The 21550-nt window shown below is 39.4% G+C and overlaps 1 protein-coding gene across 8 annotated transcripts in view; it reads right to left on the minus strand.

The window, feature by feature from the left end:
• Positions 1-21550, minus strand: part of PEX5L (peroxisomal biogenesis factor 5 like) — a 226363-nt gene that overhangs the window by 59461 nt on the left and 145352 nt on the right. For all 8 annotated transcript variants that reach the window (XM_044251843.1, XM_044251841.1, XM_044251839.1 and 5 more), the window contains 3 exons: positions 20650-20773; positions 19646-19742; positions 8778-8873 (listed from right to left, as the gene is read on the minus strand). In XM_044251843.1, the coding sequence (XP_044107778.1) occupies positions 8778-8873; positions 19646-19742; positions 20650-20773 (317 nt within the window). The remainder of the gene's footprint in view (positions 1-8777; positions 8874-19645; positions 19743-20649; positions 20774-21550) is intronic.

Raw genomic sequence — 21550 nt, forward strand, 5'->3', positions numbered from 1 at the left:
TAATCTATCTACAATTTAACATGAGAAGCCTGTCAGCTAACATGACATCATGAGTTAGGAAATCTGTATCCTTGCAGTTAATCCCAAGATTCCTTCAATGTTGCCCAAACAATGCTTTCAGACATTTTCAAAAGATTTTCTATTTTCTGGATACCAAATCCAAGCCAGAGTGATTTAAGTAGTGTTTGATCCATTAATCTCTTCTATAGACTTCAAAGAGGTGACACTGTCATACAAAGCAAGAGGAAGCACGAGGTGATGGTAGAGGCAAATCATCTTCATGGTGGGAGGGCACCCAAGTCAGCGTTTGACATAATCTTTTATTAATAAAATCAGTTCAAGAATGGTCTCCAATTTCCTTCAGTCATTTTGTATTTCTGAGGTGCCTATCAGATCTCTGGTACACACGTACAGAATCACTTCAGGTGAAAACAAAACATCTATTGGAAAGAGCTTTTCAGTTTACATCACCATAACTGAATTTAGCTGTTGAGTTGTTCTGAATGTGACATCTCCTAGTTAAACTTAGCAGAGAGATAAAGAAGGTCACCCGTGTTTCTAGAACAAGGAATACAAGTAAGCATTAAAATCTTTTACTATTCATGTTCTTAAACAGTAATTACCAGTTTGCCTATGATTTATCATACAATGCTGCTGGAAGAAAGTTAGCCCAAAGCCTAAAGAGAAATTATCTTGAGGGCTGTGTCCCTTGTGATAGGACATAGAAATGGAAAAATGTGGCTTATCTTAAAGGGTGGTCTATGCACTGTGAAGAAGAAAAGGCAAGACCCTGACCAGATCCTTGGTGAAGGGATAAATATGTCCCTAAGGAACATGGACTGTCACAAAAAGATCTTTCTTCATATTCCTTTGGTAATTGGAGAAGGTAAGTTGAGGACTGGTAAAGAGCGGGAAAACTCTATAAATGGGAGGGGTTGGTCTGCACCAGACTCTGAAAGACTACGTTCTAGGATGAATGAATGCCTTCTTTCTATGCTACAAGGGTAATCCTTCCATTTTTGAAGAACCCAATGCATTGGGGATGGAGATGAGGCAAAGAGTATGGAATAGAACGGGGCTTGGAGGAGTAGAACAATGCGCTAATTATCTATCTCCTTAGCAAATTACCCCAACACATAGCAACTTAAAAAAACACAAACATTTACAGTTTCTGAGGGTCAGTAATTTGGGAATAGTTTAGCTGGGTGATTCTTACTTGGGGTATCTCCTCAGGTGGAATTAAGCTGCTGGCTGGGACTGCAGTCATCTCAAGGCTTAATGGGGTTTGCAAGGGATCCACTTATAAGATGGCTCACACACGTGGCTGTTGACCCGGGGCCTCAGGTCCTCACTGGCTGTTGGTAGAATGTGTGGTTCTTCCCCTGCGAAGGGTTCTCATGACATGGCAGCTGGATTTCCTCCAGAAGAAGGGAAGAAGTGAAGCATAGAAGAAGAAGAGGTGTGGCGAGAGAGAGAACAAGGAGGAGGCCACAGTACCTTTCATGACCTAATCTTTAAAGTGACCACTATGACTTCCACTTATTCTGTTTATTTTTAAAAACATTTATTTATTAGTGGGACGCCTGGGTGGCTGAGTTGGTTAAGCAGCTGCCTGCAGCTCGGGTCCTGATCCCAGCGTCTTGGGATGGAGTCCCGCATCGGGCTCCTTGCTTGGCGGGGAGCCTGCTTCTCCCTCTGCCTCTGCCTGCCATTCCGCCTGCCCGTGCTCACTCTTTCGCTCTCTCTCACAAATAAATAAATAAAATCTTAAAAAAAAAGATTTATTTATTAGAGAAAGAAGAAGAGAGATGGAGGGTGCATGAGTGCACAGGGGGAAAGGTGCAGAGGGAGAGGGAAAGAGAAACTTAAGCAGACTCCATGCTGAGGGCAGAGCCAGAGTGGGGCTCGATCTAATGACTCTGAGATCATGACCTGAGCCAAAACCAAGAGTAAGACACTCAACTGACTGTATCCACCTGGGTGCCCCCACTTTGTTCTATTTGTTCAAAGTGAATCACTAAGCCCAGCCCAAACTCAAAAGGAGTTTGGAGAACAAAGCTCCATATTTTGAAGGGAATGTCAAGGAACTTGTGGATATTTTAAACTACCACAAGCGATATCACAAGCAAGGCCCAATGGGAAGAGAACTGAGGTCTGGGGAGAAATCAAAGCTCTAGAATTTAGAGGTTTTACTAGAATTTAATAGACTCAGTTAACCAAAAGGATTTAAAATTGCACTTCTGGTTCTTTTTCTTGCTTCTGACAACTGTATTTCCCTTTGTCCATGCATCTTCATTTTTTCTCATTCACATATTTCATTATTCTTTTTCAAAATTTTCTCACAAGAAGTCCTCCCTTAGGGTGTAAGCAGAGCTGTGAAAACATTGATTAAAATGCACACCACAAGCGTTATAATAGTGTTGGAGCCAAGCAAAACGTGACTGGCTTCAGGGACACAAGTTCATCTCCTTTCTATTAGTAAGTTTGAGATGTGTTTCAAGCACCCATTAAAGAAGAGATGTTTGTGGAATAGATGCATTGGAGGAATCAATTCCTACTTTGTCCCTTTATTTATCTGGCAAATATTCATGGGGTCTTGCTCTGCACCAGACTCTGAAAGCTGCTGAGAACACAAGGAAGGACGCCACACGGTCCTGCCTGTTAAGAGGTCAACATTTCCTGAAGAGACGGCCATGTAAACCTAGAGGAACTCTATCACGTGATAAGCTCTGCTTGCCTGATCTCTGGAGCTGGGTGCATATACCTGTGATTCTTCTAGCTTTTTTTTTTTTTTTTCCAAAAATTTTATTTATTTGTCAGAGAGAGAGAGAGGGAGAGTGAGCACAGGCAGACAGAATGGCAGGCAGAGGTGGAGGGAGAAGCAGGCTCCCTGCCGAGCAAGGAGTCCGATGTGGGACTCGATCCCAGGAGGCTGGGATCATGACCTGAGCCGAAGGCAGCCGCTTAACCAACTGAGCCACCCAGGCGTCCCTTCTTCTAGCTTTTTAAGGGCAGAGGCTGGCTTATTCAATTTTCTATTCCTAGCACCCAACCCATAGAAGGAGCTTAAGCATGTCTGATAATTTCTTGCTAAATCCAGTTAATTTGAAGGCTGAGGCACCTAGAAAGACTAACTAGCTAAATACAATACTACCAGATGCTGGCTCTTTCCTTCGTTGCTAACAGTGGTTAAGGATGTATTTTTCGTGTGTGGTTGCAGGTGGACTGACTGCCCACGTGACCTTCTCTCTCCTCCACAAGTACAACACAGTTCTCTCTAGGGACCTCCATTCTTGGGAGGCAGCTGTTGGTCTCACTGAGCTCCCAGGGCTCCTTCCCTGCTTCTCACTTCTGAGACTCCTTGTGCATCCTTCCTAGTGACCTGTTGTAGTTGACAGAGTGTTTAGGATGTTGGCTAGAAAGAAAATCCAAGAGGAAGCACAGAGTAAGCTCCTTTTCCTTCTTGTTCAAAGGACTTTTTAAAAGCCTAGAATGGGAATATTTGGTTTTTAGTTCTAAAATGACAATACTTTGAGGGCGCCTGGGTGGCTCAGTGGGTTAAGCTGCTGCCTTCAGCTAAGGTCATGATCTCAGGGTCCTGGGATCGAGCCCCGCGTTGGGCTCTCTGCTCAGCAGGGAGCCTGCTTCCCTCTCCCTTTGCCTGCCTCTCTACTTGTGATCTCTCTCTGTCAAACAAATAAATAAAATCTTAAAAAATAAAAAAAATTAAAAAAATGACAATACTTTGAGTGGTGATTAATTTTTGGTGATTTTTCAATAAAATGTAAGCTATAGAGACAAAGCCTCCTTCCTACAAAGCCTCACCAGATCTAACAGTTCCAATTGAGCCTAAGCAATGTCAGCCTTTGCACATAAACAGGTTCCTAGCTCAGTGGAGCTATGCAGTAAAAGTGCATGTGGCATTAGGTGTCTTTTCTCTTGCAGAAGAGACTGTATTTTAGGGCATTTTGGCTCAAACCTTAGTAGAACTGTATATTGTCAGGGATTATGTAGCATATGTAAAAATTAGTTCATGCCATGTAAAATATACAACATGGGCACTATTGCCCTATGGCAAGGATTGATGGGTGCTACCTGCATTGTTCTAAATATGACTCCCTGAATGACGCTGAGACCAAGAAAATCACAGAGGACATCTCCGCATAGCCCCTGGCAGAAATCCATAGTCCACAGACAGAACTGGTTCTATCAAGTGGAAAATGTAAATACTAAATAATATTAGGAGGTGAAATGGTACTTTATATGCAACAACAGATAAAAAGAAGTGCTGCCCACATTAGGTGATTAACAATCAGCCAGCCATCCATTAATTCAGCAAATATTTACAGAATCCTCACCAGGTACCAGATACTGTTCTAGATTTGGGGTGCAGTGATAAATAAGAGACAAGCCCCCCTTTTTAGGGTGGTTACATTTTAAAGTAAAAAGACAACACACAGACAAAAACAAACAGGAGAAGACCCAGTGATAAATATAAGGATGAAGGAACTCCAGGTGCTGTAATAGCAACTGGGTGGTCAGGTTCAGCTTTTCAAAAGCAGTGGCTCTCGAGCTAAAATTTGGATGACAAGAAGGAACCTGCCACATGAAGATCTGGGGAAGCATATCCCTGCAGAAGACAGAGCAGGGACAGTGAGCAAGGAGGTTGTCCTGTGAGAGGACAAGAGTGTTCCCCTGGGACTCATGGGGTGACTGAGGAGCAGAAGAACTGGAGAGAGGAGCAGGTGTCAGGTCAAGAGACAGGATGATGACCAAAAAAGGACTTAAAAATGGAATAAAATGTTAGCTAGAATGAATACTTGAACCAGTTGATACAAAAATGTAAGTGAGAGGTTTTGGAAAACCTTGCCATGCTCCAGGCATGATTTTCATCTGGGTTTCACTAGTGTTTAAAACCATCTCTAATGAGGCCAATCTGTAGCACCATTCTTTACTTGTTGTGAAATGAAGAATGAGGCACTTCAAGTCCTTTTAAGAATTTTATATCCCGCTCCAGTGTCTGGAACTTACCGCTTTCTCCTTGATTACCAACATAACACACGTTTATGATGGAACATTTGGAAAATACAGATAAGCTAGTGGAAGAAATAAAACCACTCCAAAGTCAGCCACCTGATTAAAACTACTGTCAACATTTGGGCACAGATTTTCTTTATGCTCATATAGGGCAGTGACATGGGCTCTGGAGTCCAGGTGAAAATCATAGCTTCAAAACTTGCTAAATGAGTGCTACTCATTTTTCAATCAATCTTAACTGCTTATAAAATGCCACGTAACTGTGGGGTGCCTGGTTGGCTCCGTGGTTTAAAGTCTCTGCCTTCGGGGCGCCTAGGTGGCTCAGTGGCTTGGTCCGCTGACTTTGGCTCAGGTCATGATCTCAGGGTCCTGGGATCGAGTCCCGCATTGGGCTCTCTGCTGAGCAGGGAGCCTGCTTCCTCCTCTCTCTCTCTCTGACTGCCTCTATGCCTACTTGTGATCTCTCTCTGTCAAATAAATAAACAAAAAAGTTAAAAAAAAATTCTCTAAAGGCTCTGCCTTCGGCTCAGGTCATGATCCCAGGGTCCTGGGCTTGAGCGCTGCATCAGGCTTTCTGCTCAGCAGGGAATCTGCTTGCCTGCCTCTCTGCTGACTTGTGATCTCTCTCTGTCAAATAACTAAATAAAGTCTTTAAAAAAAAATGCCACATAACCGAAATCTCCTTAAGCCTCGGTCTTCTCATCTGCAAAATGGGAATAGTAATGTTATCTTTTTTGTAGGACTACTATGAGGATTAAATAAGATCATTCATACATATAGTGCTCCTGAATGGCACACCGTATGTACTTCTAACATGTTGGGTACTACGCCGTTATCATTTTGCAAAGTTGGGACCATATTGTAAGACTGTCAGTAAATACATTCTTATTCCAATCATCAGTAGACATTTTTACCTGATTTTAAATATTTTTCCATAATGTAGTTTTTAATGGTTACACAGCATTTTCCTAGAGAGATATAATTTAGCTAATTCTCAATTACGGGACACTGGGGCTGTTTCCAAATTTTCACTATTTAAAAAAATATTGTAAACTTTCCCGGTTATTTCTCTAGGATAAATTGTAAGGTGTGGCTGGGTCAAAGGGCATGTGTATTTGGAGGCATTTCATCCTATCTTCTTCTGAGAATTAAATTATACCCTTGGATAAGAATAATGTTGGGAAGTAAAGAGTCCATAAACATGTGCAATTTTGTAGGTCTGATTTCCCATCAACTTAGTGAAACACTCCCTTCTACCTCTTGCCTTTTCTCTCCACATCTGTTCCTACCTTCTGGTCAGCAGCATCCCCCTTCATTCCCTAAGGAAGCTTCTCAGTTCCAGGCTTGCTGATGAGCCAATTTGCTTATAATTTTCTGATCTGCTGAGAATTCTGTACTTCCTATTCATTTCACCTGAAGCCATAAACTCATAGGGTTTTAGTATATTAGAAATGTAAGTCCCTCATCTTACAGATGAGGAAACTGAAATAGGCAGAGCAAATGGTCTGTCCAAGCTGGTCCTCTCTTAGATGGACCTCTCTTAGCTGGTCCATGCTCTTAGACAGCTAGGCGGGATTGTCTCATTTCGTTGTCTCTAGTACCTGATGCACAGTCAGCATGTGCAGACAGCCAGTATTTCTTTCTTTCTTTTCTTTTTTTTTTTTCCCAAGTATTTATTTATTTATTTGACAGGGAGAGAGAGAGGAGAGAGAGAGAGAGATCACAAGTAGGCAGAGAGGCAGGCAGAGAGAGAGGAGGGGAAGCAGGATTTCTGCTGAGCAGAGCCCGATGCGGGGCTCGATTCCAGGACCCTGGGATCTGAGTTGAAGGCAGAGGCTTAACTCACTGAGCCACCCAGACGCCCCTAGCCAGTATTTCTTGTTGAATGAATGCTTACTTGATGTAACTTACAACCTCCAAGGATTCTAAGCTGGAAAGGACCATAGACGTGTGGAAACTGAAGCCTATATTGGTTAATGTAATGTATGTCATCAGGTAGCTATTAGTGGCGAGTTGGAATAACAAATCAGTCTCTCAATTCCCAGGAGAGACAAGGAGACACCAAGAGAAGACAAGCCTTCGTGGGCTCAGGTGGGCATCATTTAGAGAAGGGACTAAACTAATTCTGCCTTGTTCCAGAGAGAGCAAAGCCAACACTAAGGAAAACTGGAAGTTGCTGGTAGGCCAATTTCAACATAATATAGGGAAGAGGTTTTTAAATAGTTAGGATTATAAAATGGAAGCAGGTTTTCCTGAAAAGAGTTTGCCACTAATTTGAAGCATTCAAGTAGAAACAGGGAAGGTTTGAATAAATAATTTATCAAGTACATTTGAAAAGAAAACAAATTTTATTTTATAGGCCTGGTTGGGATATATGACTTCTAAGGCCTCCACCAAAACTAAAATTAAATGATTTTATGAATATATGTATACACACACATGCACACACACAGATAAATGAATAATTTTGTAATTAAGACTTCTGAGGTTAAACCCATTGTTTTTCTGGGACCGGATAAATTCTAATGTCTTTATTGATTCAAGATTCTATGATTCTATATCATCTTCTATTTAGTGATAATTCAGTGTGGTACACATAGTAGGAGTTCAAAAGATGAATTTAAGTAGCTCCAAAGTCTGGAAAAATCTACATTTAAGATAAGTTCAGTACAGGCTCCGTGTAGGTGAACAAGTTGATTGAACTCATCTCATCTCAATCAAATATATCAGTTGATTACACAAGAACACTAATGCATTAATTTTTTTTAAATTAGAAAAGGATAAAATTAAAAGAAGAAATATGGGTGGATTGTCTTGTGATGAGATAAGGTGGTTTTCTTACTGGATTGCTGAATACGATATGAGATTATAGCTAGAATTACTTCCTAAAATATAAAGAACACTTTTAATATGAAACTACAAATATGATATAATTACACTTCAAGTATGGAGCTACTGAAAGACTGCTTATAGTATAATTTTATCTGAATCCTAGTGGTAAGACAGACACATAAATGAACTGTATCACAGGTATACTTTCAATCTTCAAGACTTCATATTCGTAATAGAAATGGAGGTCCTAGCAAGTTCCTGCTTGGGTTTGGTGAAAGGCTCCATTCTTAATAACAATCTAGCGAAGCTTTGAGGAGTGTCGTAGATAGCATCTGTGATGCACTCTTTGTGATTCCAACTAGGAAGGAATCTTATTGGAAGACCAGATAAGGAAATTAAAGTTCAAATTAAGTATTTCATTTGCTTTACCAACATCATCATTGTTTTGGACACTGTTAACAGTAAAAATTTATGGCTCAAGTTAGGATGGGCTATTCATTGCTTGACTATCTCAGCCATACTTTTTATTCCACTCGGGAAAATGTATATTTCAGGAGCAGCATAACCTTCTGTGTCTTAGGCATTATGCTAAATGATAGAGAGAGAAAAATGTTAGGGATCAACGTTGGCCTCACAGAGGCACAGCAAAGACATAGGATGGTTCATCATGGAACCCAGACTAGCTCAGATCTTTCTGACCCAGGACTCCAGACAACAGATTGCTTACCCATCACAGAATTGGCATGGGATTTAACAACTGTTAATCACCTCTAGTTGGCAAGTCAAAGGTTCTCTGGTAACGAATCTCATTCTAATAATCGTTATCATGGTTGTTTCACGTCAAGTTTCAGTTTTTGAATTCCACTTCCAGAAACATGAAACAGAAAAAATAATTTTAAAAAAGGTACCTCCACAGCTGCTTTTGCCCTTTCAAATTCTTCTTCTAAGGAGTGGTTTCTGGAAAGCAATGCACTTCCCCAGCGCTGTTCTTTGGTCAGTCGAGCCTGAAATAAACCAAACATGTGGTGTTATACTACTGGAACCACAGAGCACAAAATCCAAATATTTTCCCTTTTCTCATATTTCCCTAGAGTTTAAGAAGCATCTGCAAAAGATGTTATTTTTGGAGCACTTTGTAAGCATGGTGTTGCCCAAACTGGGATGGTGCCAAAATGTGAGCACCTGTGTGAGTATGCATGCATCTTTTTTTCCCCCCAAAGATTTTATTTATTAATTTGAGAGAGAGACAGAGATAGCTAGAGAGAACAAGAGTAGGAAGGAGAAGGAGAAGCAGGCTCCTTGCTGAGCAGGGAGCCTGATGCAGGGCTCGATCCTAGAACCCTGAGATCATGACCTGAGACAAAGGTGCAGCTTAACCAACTGAGCCAGACAGGTGCCCCATGCATGATTCTTCTAAGAGTGCATCTCAGTCCTGGTCATGTTAAAACCAAAACCCAGGCCCAGATCTTATTAACATAAGATCTTATTTTAATTGCTCATGGTTTCAGGCACTGATATTTTATTAAGTACCCCTCAGAGGATTCCAACATGCAGTTAAGATGGAGAATCTCCATTCGAAGCCTCAACCTAGGAACTGATATTCCAGCTTCCAGCTTGTTAGGAGGACTGACCTCAGGTAAGACTGCAAGCTGCAGAGATGGGAGGTGGCTGCTGGGCCCTTTCCTTATATGCACAGCAGATCCTCATGCTGAATTGCCTTCCCTCTATTAGCACACATCTGTCTCATGTCCCGTTTCCTCAGGGCATTATGCTGCTAAATAGTCATCGCTTAGATAAACTCATGTTTGATAATGCCAACCGCTTTTTCACAATTAACAGGCAACGTGATATACATCTTAATTTAGCTAAATGCAAATATTCCAGAGGCGAGCCCCACTAAGAGTGCTGGAATTTCAAAAATGTTATTTATTGTTAATTTTACAAACACTAACTGCATTCTTTTTGAAAAAAAAATCATGGAAAATAAGAAGTAAACCTCTAGAACGTCTTTTCAGTTTCATATATATTTATGTACCCTTGGTAGTAATGTGTTTCAGAAAGTTTCAAAATATAAATGGTATGCTATTCTGTAGCTTACTTTTCTCCATTCAACAATATATCTTGGAGAGGGACCACATTTAGTATTTCTAGAGCCACCTCATCCTTTCCCAGGGATTTCCTAGTAAGTATATACTGTAGTTGGTTCAGAACTCTCTCCATGAGCAGTTGTGGTATTTGTGATTTTTCTCCACATAACTGCTTCTTTTCTTGGCTATCTTTCTACCACACCATGAGATCCATGAGGGTCGGATTCTGTCTGGTAAGTCTTGGTCTCCCCTGTACCTAGCCCACGGCCTGACAGGTGATATGAATACTAAGGATGTTTCTAGACTACAGGCTGGGGGATTGCACTGATAAGGCAGCCAGACCTTGGGGAGCAGGAGGAAGGAGTCTTGTGGAGTGAAGCCCCCCTCTGCCCTTTTATCACCTTTTATCCATGTGTTTGATTGCTCTCCTTTAGGGTTGCTCAACCTTGGCTTCTATGGGAATTACTTGAGCAGCCTGGGCCCTGCTCTAGACCAGTTAAAGAATTTCTGAGGGTAGGGCCTGGGCATTAAAAGTTTGAAAAGCTCTTTGGGGGGCACATGGGTAACTCAGATGGTTAAGCATCTGCCTTCAGCTCAGGTCATGATCTCCAGGTCCTGGGATCAAGTCCCGAGTTGGACTCCCAGCTCAGTGGGGAGTCTGCTTCTTCCTCTGCCTGCCCTTGTGCTCTCTTTCTCTTAAATGAATAAAATCTTAAAACAAACCAAGACAAAACAAAACAAAAAGAAGAAAAGCTCTTTTGGTGATTTTTGAAAAGCATTCATGTTTGGAAACCATTATTCAATAGCCTTCACTCAGCACCATCTTTACAGCTCAACTGCTTTTCATTTTTTCTCCACTGGTCCTCAAGAGGACCCCCACCCCCTTATTATCACACAGTAGTAATACGAGAGCTCACTACATGCCAGATGCTGCTTCAAGTCCTTTAGAAACTATTACTCACTTTGTCTCTTCAACAACCAGTCAAGTAGGTGTTATCATTAAGTCCATGCCACTGAGGCACAGAGAACCAGTTAACATGGCTCACAGCACACAGCTAGTCAATGGTAGAGCTGATGTTTCTGGGCCGTGTTTATAATCACAGCACTATACTGACTCTCATAGGGGCTATGCTCCCCTGGCCATTTTGGAAGACGCAAAATATAGAAAAGCTGTCTCTCAGAGGTTCATGCATGGCTGAGGGCGCCAATCAAGAAGCCCCCAAGAATATTATGGGCTGAAAACAATAATGAAGTCATTGTTATGAACACTTCTGAACATAAATAATAGTCTTAGACTGCGTTTTGCATTAATGAACAAGGAAGGTTAATTTATTGAAACATTAATTTATGTTTCCTCCTCCTTGATGTATTCACTGCTGTATCCCCTGGTATGTCCTATAAATAGTAGCTGATCCATAAACAGTAAATATTTGTTGAAAATAGATTGTAGGGGAATATATGAATTGCTGAATTAAAGGTCTTTCTCTTGCCAACTCCCAGAAGGTGGCTATATGTTCTCAATCAAGTTTTCTTGGACAGTCCAGGAGGCTAAAGAGCATTTATAGGAAATTGAGAGGGGACTTGTTTTTTTTTTTTTTTTTTTTTTTTTGTCCTGTGCCTGGAGCAGCAGAAGTCTATGTTAGCAAAGCCCTCCTATCCCTGGTTCTGTGGATGGGGAACGGCTGCAGGGTGTCTTCGTGGGGTGTCTAGTAAGGAGCTAGGCCTGTTAGCAGCACAGAGAGAAGGCCTCTGGAGCTGTGTCTGTGGCTAGAAGAGGAAGAGGATGCTGAGGCTGTGTCTGCATAGCCATCAGTGCCTCACGCTCAGGTGGGTCAGGCTCAATGGCCACCATGAGCAAGAACTCTCTTATTCTCTGGGCCGCATGCAAGCTACTACTTTCTCCCAACCCAGATAATTGAGGTGGGGCTAGGGAGAGGGAGCTTCTCAAATATAAGTGAGATTGATTATCACAGGCTCCTGAGATTAAGGTATGAACAGAACTTTATTGGGGAGCCACAATTCATCCCACTACAACCCTTGTCTGACACTCTTGGGGTACAATATATTTGATTAACAAATATGAAGATGAAGTTTGGGCCACCTGGGTAGCTCAGGTCATGATCTCAGGGTCCTGGGATTGAGTCCCGAGTTGGGTTCCCTGCTTAGCAGGGAGCCTGCTCCTCCCTCTGCCTCTGCCCCTTCTCCCTGCTCATGCTCTCTCTCTCTCAAGTAAATACATAAAATCTTTAAGAAAGAAAAGGTGCAGATGGTTTACAACCTTTCAGAATTGATAAGCTGTTAGGATGTTACAGCCTGGTAGAGATGTTAACCCCAAAAGCATTATGATCTTATTGTCTTGTAGAAATTAACTAGTCCTGTATCATACTTGGCAAACTTATTTTGACATTTCTTTCCCAGCCAGCTCCGTAAATCTCTGTTCTGTTACTTTGGAACTAGCTCTTTTGTCTTTCTGCTAGCTCCCTCCTTAATGAAATAAACAAACAAATACCCTTTTTAAAAATGTGGACAGATGGTAAGAAATAAACTGTGCATTTATGTAATAATGTCATGAATGACCCATGAATGGCATGAGAAGAAAGAGAAAGCACTAATATTTCTGTCCCAAGGCACCTCCTTTTATTAGAGGCACTTTTCACCAGTGAAATACGATCTGTCCCTCCTGTGAAGCCTGACCTAACAGAACTGCATTACTGTCACTGGCTTCCCTTCATCAATGTTTCACGACCCAAGTGGATTATGAATCACAGGATGCAAAGGGCACCATATATCAGGAAGAAGAGGCAAAGATCTCTCTCAGGATTTGAGACGTATAGTTCATATTCTCTTTGCCACTTAAAACAGCAAGTGTAAATAGAATCTTACTCTGCAAATGAACTTTTATTTCAGTAGTACAATTACTATTTAGGTAAGTCCTATTTCTCACATTTTTAGAAAGGCCTTAAGTTAGACAAGAGTTGTCTACCTCACATTTGAAAGCCATTTATTTTGTCCAAGGAAGCTAAGAGAAATGTTATAAAATATAGGAACACACTGAATGCAAATAAAGGCAGTTTCCAAGTGAGGGTAGTAGGCAACTGAACAGATTCTGAAACTTTTCAGCAACTTAGTAACCCACCCAGACATAGTGGTTTAGGACTGAGGATGAAGTACAGATTGTAGCAGGTAGTAAAGAGCAGCCTTCCTTTCAACCAAGACTTGACTTTTGTTAACATGTAATTTCATTATAGCAAAGACTGGACTATGGGAGAGCATATAGAAACAATGCTGGTGAACTGTATCTATTGCTCAGTACTTAACTAGAGGAGTGGTAAGCAAGACAATTACAGCCATAAATTTGAGTCGAGGCTGTTTTGGTATCACAGTGGCTGTATTAGCAGTTCTCAAGCTGGAGTGAGCACCGGAAGCGTTTGGAAATCTCGTCTAAACACAGACTGCTGGGCGCCGCACCTGGGATTTCTGCTTCGGTGGGTGCAGGTGTGGGAGTGGGGGCCCAGAATCTGCATTTCTAACAAGTTCCCTGGTGATACTGAAACTGCCGAGGGAGAGACCTACTCTGATAGCTTCTGATTAGACGCTGACATCATGTGCTTGCAAGTGGAACCCTGGAGTTCACAAATGTATTCTGATGTAGGCATTTTTTTGCTTCATTGCATGATTTTGAAAAATCTACGGTTACAGCAGCCTCCTGGAAGGGCTTTGGCTTTAAAAACAGCCATTTTAATTGGTTTAGGCTAATTGGATTTTAGGGTATTACATTCTCTATAGAAGAAAAAAGCATTTTTGTTCTCTCAGCAGTTGATTGTTCTGAATGATAAGCACTAGGCGAAAGATAAGAAACAGAACTCTTTAAGAATACTGTTCTATACTCTATTCAAAATTATGATTGTGATTAAAGTTATGATTTGAAGCTTACTGTATTTGTGGCTGTGGTTGTCCTAGCATAATAACTCTGTCAGCTAACCTCAATGTCAGTCCTTCATAACCTCTCATACAATTACCTTTACATTGCTGCTGGAAGTCTTTCACCAAAGCATGTGTTTAAAAAGCTCAGTATCTTTTCAAAAAAGATTGATGGGGGAAAGGGTGCTGCTAACTATAGAAAAGAAAAATATAACAACTAGCAGACTTTGGGTAACTGTGTAATACAGTAATTAAAGACATAATCTTTGGAGTCAGACTGCCTAGGGCCAAATCCTGATTGGACTTAATAGTAACTGGTGACCTTGGACAGATTACTTAATCTCTATAGTCCCCAGTATTCATATCTGCAAAATGTATATTCACTTAACTGAGTCTGTGTAAGAATCAAGTACAATAACTCATGTAAATACACACACAGAATTCTCAGTACATAGTAAGTGATATAAAACTTGGCTTTTGTCATCCTCTTTCTGGTTAGCACTTATCAGGTGTGACTTTAGAAATTCATTTAAAAAATTATCTGTATTTAGAGCACCTTCGTTTAGTGGTTAATGCAGACTGGTTGGATTCTTATATAGAACAGATAAACTCATGCCTTTTTGAGTGGGTCATGATTTTTCTTTTTCTTAATCACTCCACAGGCATTTATTGTTGAAGGTACACAAAAGAAGTTGTACCTTATGTGTCAAAGAACAAATTCCTAGAGATTTGTGCAAGGAGGGCAGCATATGGTTTCCACCCCCATCCTACTATGAAATTCTCTTATAGAAGTTCAAAGCAAATCAGTGTTGATTTTGAAAAGAGCTGGACAGTCCACTATCATGCATAACTAAAAGTTATTTTTGAAACCAGCTTCAAAAATGATAAAAGAATAAAATCTTGTCATTTAATTTTTTAATAATTTTTATCTGCCCTTTAGTTAACTATTAATTTTCTACAACTTTCAAATTGTTAAATTTGACAAATGTTTTCTCTCTTTTTTGTTAGTATTCCCTTACTTTCCCAATTCAGCAAGTATTTGTTGAGTACCTACTGTGTGCAGATTTCCTACTATGCTGAAAGTGATCTTTCAGATTTCTTTTTTTCTTCCTTGCCTTCCCATGGTTCTTGCCCTGCTGCCTTTTCTTTGCTCCTTCCTTCCATCTTTGCTTGCTTCTTTCCTCATTGGTAGCACACTGTGTATGGTCAGGAGGGGAAAAGGGATGTCGATGTGGATCCTGTACTATCTTCCAACAAGCAAAACTATATTTATAAAGTGTACTGTCTAACTGTTTCTAGTAGACATAAAGGTCTTGATACTTCTTATAATTGAATTCTTCTTACTAACCTTTTCACTGCCTCACTTATGGCTTGTGGATAGTTTGCTGAACTGAAATGGAATGAAATGCAAGCTGTCAGTATTTTGAAGAGTAACAGTGTATCTCTGTATGAAGGAATTTACGAGGGGAGACACAAAATTGTGTATGGCCTCAGATCTGACAAGAGTCCTAATTTATCTTACAAAGTTTTTGGAAGAAAGTGATACTCTTTAAAATCACATAGTTCATATTTATCTTAGAAATATAAGTACAATCAGGGCTTGCAGTGAGAAAGGAAATAGATGGTCTGTGACTTAGGTGAATAAGCTTGATGCGGCTGATCGGAAGTGGTATGTGGTTAAGAATAGGGGCTTTAGAAACTAATGGATGTGATTTGAGTGCTGGCTCTTCTGTTCCTTAGCTAATTCTAAGATGAATTTCTCATCTAAGAAATGGGGATATTAATTCCTCAGATTATTGTAAGAATTTCAAAAAATATTAGAAATGTCTCCTATTATATGCATGAAGTATGTATTTGGACAGCTATCAGCATGCCTTTCTTTTATTGCTCCTTTAAAAATTTTGAAAACATACCTACATTTCTATCTTAAAGTCTCAATTGTTCTGGTTTGGGATACTGCCAACTTGGTGGACTTAGGACAATATGGAAGGAAGCATTTGCTGTGCCAAAGTCTGCAAAATCAGAGAGTTGTAAGACTATGACTAAGTACTGGAGAGCCTGGTTCCTGCACCTCATTAGGTCCAACTGAGGTTGGCAAGAACCTGACTTGGAGCTATCCTTCCAGTGTCCAGACTGGATAAAGAAATGCTTGAACTTGCCATCACTTGCCAGCAAATGTTGCACTCACTTTCTTTTGCCTTACCATTATCTCAACCCATTTATTAGAAAAAGTTAATTTCATGTCATCACTTGTGTTTTTCTTCAACTCTTCAAATGTTTTATAATTTTTTTGATTGTACAATTTCTTTAAACAATTAACTCCAGGGCATACTAATTATATAGTTGTAAGAGTGTCAAGAAAATTTATTCTTAAATACATAGAGATTATATGATTCATTATAATCTCCTGTCATTCTGATTAGTGTATTTAAAACACTATTTGAAAGAGACTAGACTATATTTTCCTTTTCTCCCTCTTGAAAAGAAAATGAGCTAATAGGAATTCACTGCATTTTCTTTATGATTCTGAAACATGAATTTTTTTGAAATGTCATTTTTTAAATAAGTCTTGTAAACAGCTCCTCACCTGTTGAACCTAAGATTGTTTATGCTGGCTTGAGAGAGAAGAAAACATTTCCTTGATTTTCTCATGAGCCATCTGTGTGATAGTAGAGCAGTAACAAGTTTTGGTAAGCTGAAATTGTTTACTTAAATAGTGTGCAAGCAAGTTTTATTTTATTTTATTTTTTAAAGGACTTTATTTATTTGAGAGAGCAAGTACAAGCAGGGGAGAGGGGCAGAGGGAGAAGTAGACTCCCCACTGAGCAGGGAGCTGGCTGCAGGCTTCCATCATAGGACTCTGGGATCATGACCTGAGCCAAAGGCAGACACTTAACGGACTTAGCCACCCACACGCCCCTGCAAGCCGGTTTTAAGTTGAATTTTTATACCACCTTCATCATCTTATCTATCTAGAGAGATCATATATTTAAGGGCAGCATGTTTCTAACAGTAAAAACACCTTTCTGTCTTCTATTACAATTAATCATTCTATTCTCTTGCTGTTTTATTTGAATGGTTAGTATTTTAGATGATTAAATTCTGAATCCATTAAATTGTCCTAATTAAACCATAGGCTGGACTTAAAACTAGGAGATTATGAAATTTCTTAGTTTAGACAAACCTTGATAAACATGCAGTGTTTTTAAATTTTTTTTTACTTATCTATTTATTTTAGCGTGAGTAAGGGGAGTCATAGAGGGGGACCAATAAAGAATCCCAGGCAGACTCCAACCTGAGTGCAGAGCCAGACGTGAGGCTCCATCCCACAACCCTGAGATCAAGATGTGAGTCAAAACAGAGTCAGAGGCTGAACCAATTGAGTCACCCAAGTGCCCCAACATGCAGTGTTTTTAAAAAAGCAAATTAAGGGACAAATTCTTTACAAGTAATTGGTAACCCTCTAAAGGATTCACTACAATTTATCTAGACAGAGAACTGTCACAGTGTACTTTCAACTGTGTTTTGGAGGACAATATTGGGAATCTCACACAAATTGTCCAAAGCACATTGTGTTTGCTTCAAGGCACACCAGTGGGCATGTGGAAGGACAATGTGGTGGGATGAAATCAGACAACCAGCAGGAGAGCAGCAGTCATTGGAATAATAAGATAAATGCATTGTGGATCTCCATGGCAACTGAAGACCCCAGCTGATCCTTTGCCCCTCCAGCGTTGTATGGAACAGCCCACCTGTGTCAAACCTCCCCCCTGCTGCAGAAACAAATGTTCTATTGCTACATTAAGTTGTTTCAAGGATCCAGGTTATGAAACAGTACCAATTACTTTAGCTGAATCTAAATCTCTAATGCACTTAACAAGAAATGGTTCTCTAATAAATGTTATCAGTTTTAAAAAAGATGCATTTAGAATGAACACAGAGGATGAAAATACATTTTCATGCTACATTTACAATTCATTAAGCTTCCCAGGGTTATTTGTTCTGGAAGTGAACTAACTTGTTTTCCAGCAGAGTCCTAGGAGCAGTAATGTTCACCCCTCTCCAGTGAATATAGAAATGGGGAGAAGAGGCGGTTCTCTTAGCGGCTTAGAAAAGTTTCCAGAGGACTTCCATGTCCTCAAAATTTCCTATCTGTGTGTGTCCTCCTTCTCTATGCCACTTACTAGTTCTGGGTGCATAGACAATTTTCTTAATGTCACTGTGCCTTAGTTTCCCTGTCTATAAAATAGGGGTAATAAATAAACTTACCTCATACAGCCATTTATCAGGATCAAATGAGCTAAAATGTATTAGAAGACTTTATCATAGCTCTCAGTAATATTTGCTATTATCATAATTAACCCTTTACTTCACCTCAGATAACATATCTCTTCTCTTAATTTCAGTATCTGAGCTAGTAAACTCAAGAAAATTTCTCTTGCTCACTTCATCTCCCTTATGTTCAACAAGACTGTAAACTGCATAAATGTGGACACATTTCTTAAGAGATCTTTGTGGTTTTAGATCAAGACTGTAACCTTACAAAGTGTTTGAGAGAATAAAAAGATTGAGACTGATTTTGGCCTTCTTGGCAGTCTTACCCAAAGGAGATAACTAGTTATAGACAAACCAGTTATACTGGAGTTGAGGGTCAAACAGTAGACAGACAGGTCTGGTTCATACCGTGCTTCCACCAGTGATTAGTTGGGTACCCCAGAAAAAAGATTTTGACTTCACCAAAACTTTTTAAAGGATCCTTAAAATGAGGCCAGCAAGGGGTGCCTGGACGGGTCAGTTTGTTAAGCATCTGCCTTCGGTTAAGGTCGTGATCCCAGGGTCCTGGAATTGAGCACCGCATTGGGCTCCCTGCTCAGTGGGGAATCTGCTTCTCTGTCTCCCTCTGCCCCTTTCCCTGCTTGTTCTGTCTCTCTCAAATAAAGAAAATCTTTAAAAAAATGAGGATAATAATAATTCACAGGATTATTTGAGTATTAAACATAACATACAAAAAGCACATAGTAAAGTCCCTAGTACTTAGTGGTTCCTCACAAATGGTTGCTCTTAGTATTATCATTACTGCTAATACTATAACTATTTATTCCTTAACATAAAATTTATTTTAGTGTGACAGTCAGGATTCCTGATATGTAAGTACTTGGGTCCACAGGTCATACATGCAAATGAATACTTAATATGTAAGTTCCTCTTCTTGGTGTTCTATTGTATAAATATTGCTAATACTGAAGTAGAAGAGATTTTATATTGCAAATGATGGAAAAGTAATGATAGAAAAAAGAAAAAGTGCTAAATATATAGTGAATTAATTAAGACATGTTCTAGCCAAATATATATTTATCATCAGTTATCTAGCCAAATATATATATATATATGTTATATATATAACATATATATATAACATCATAATGTTTTATTTACATGTGTGTAAAACATTTACGATATAAATTATCTATTAGAAAAGATGGGTTTGGGGTGCTTGGGTAGCTCAGTTGGTTGGGCATCACACTCTTGACTTGAGCTCTGGTCATGATCTCTGGGTTGTGAGGTCACATGTGGAGTCTACTTGGGATTCTCTCTCCCCCCTGCCCTCTGCTCCCCAACCCCAAATCTCTCTCAATCTCTCTCTAAATTAAAAACAAAACAAAACAAAACAAAACAAACAAACATAAAAAACCCCAGGAAAAAAGAAAAAAAAAAGATGTGTTCATTAAAGAATCTCTTTCTCTCTCTCTCTCTTTTTTTTTTGTTACCTGTGCTGGAGGCACTAATTCCAACTCAGAAGCTGACTCAGAGTTCAGGGCGCTTTTCCCTCCGCTTAGCTCTGGTTGAGATCTGTGCTCTGAGGACCTATAGGGGATGAATAAAGGAGATTAATATATACCGAGAAACAAACTCAACTAGAAAACCAGTCAAGAAACCTCGAGTTAATTTGGATCGTTGAGAGCCATGATAATAAAGCTCTCATCAGAATTTTGATGAGATAACTTGAAAAAGATAACTTTTATATAATTTTATTACAATGACCACTTTTGAAATTTAAGTGGCTGCAATGTGCTAGGTGTAATTATCTCTGATTTAGAATTTGGTTCAATTATTTACAAACAGTAAATAAATACAATCCCAGTTTTGTTACTAACAGTTCTGCTTTCTTAACAGTATTGTGTTTTGGGGAGGGGAGCACATCTCACAAAGTGTCCTTGGTGTGATCTGACCCTTATATAGAACCTGAAAAGTCATAATAAATGGAGATGTGCAAAGGAAAATAGGAGAATTAGAGAGGCTGTCCTTTAAGAAGCTTGAAAAGCGTGGGAAAATTCAGTTAACCAATTTTTCTCATGGGCATCCACAGGTTATTCTTAATTAGTGCATTATCTGACAATGATGATTAAGACAGTCTGAAAAGGTTACTTGTGTAACCAGAAACATTTACTTTAACTACCATTCATGTAATATATTGAATATACATACATATATAAACCTATTTTTATTGGTCACCTCTGTTACACATTAAAAAAATTATCAACAAATATGGAACAAATATTGAATTCTGAATTCTAAATCTACCAACATCATTTTTGGCTGAATTTTTGACAATTCAGATGAAATACTTGTTTTGGAAGCCACAATTAGCATTGATAAATGGAGCATTATACATGGCACCAAATATTTGGATTGACTTAACTCATTGGCTATTTCAGTACACAGGAGAAATATCCATAGAGCTGACAGACCATTAGCTATTAAAGTATTTTACCATAAGAGTTCTTTTGACCCAGTTCTAGATGAGCACGATTTTCTCTCTGCCATTTGATGTCCCTTGCTATTTCGATCTCCATGAAACTTAACATCATCCCATTTTTCCAGTTGTGTTTGAATGTCTATGAAAGAGATAGGAAAGGGGTAACAGGGACAGTGAATTATAAAGTGCAGAAATAAGAAGGGAAATTAAGATTAAGAAATCTTATACAAGTCAACTTCATTCAACTGATGCTCCTAAACCCAAGACCAAATTTTTAAGACTGCATGAAAATTAAAACATGCTCAGCTAAACAGAAATGAGACCTAGTAAGAGAAATTGGTTTGCTTTTGTTAAACAATCAAGTTGTTTTCCCAAATTTATTCCAAGAGCTATGTGCATTCTGAATTCTTTGTATAAATTCATGGAATCCCATAAGAATAAACATATGGAATACTATCCTAGCTGCCTCCACCGAAGGAGGTGGCTTTGAGGCACATCTGAGATATTTCTAGAAAGAAATTCTGTTTAAAGAGATGAACCTCATTGTTAAAAGAAGGTAAGAAGGAACTGGAACACTATTCACAGCTTTTGTAAAACTGCTTAATTATTCATCAAATGAGGGAATGAATAATGGAAATAGAAAGAAAGGAGGTGATGGAGAAAGCCAAGAGAATGCTAGAACCTTTTTCTCCCAGTGGTTTAATTCTTACAGATAAGAAATTTGGCTGGGTTTGCTCTTATTAACAGGTGTGTGACTGTAAATAAATCACTTAAACAACTTTGGGGGCCATCTCTAAAAAGATTTGCAGTTGGTGTCCTCCAAAGTTCTTTAAGTATTTTTATGACTTCTTCACAAGACATTTTCTCAAAAGCAGAGAAATAAAAGTTTCATTTTTAAGTTTATTGTGCTATATTG

The sequence above is a fragment of the Neovison vison genome, chromosome 6 (genome assembly GCF_020171115.1).
Source record: "Neovison vison isolate M4711 chromosome 6, ASM_NN_V1, whole genome shotgun sequence".
Lineage (NCBI taxonomy): Eukaryota > Metazoa > Chordata > Mammalia > Carnivora > Mustelidae > Neogale > Neogale vison.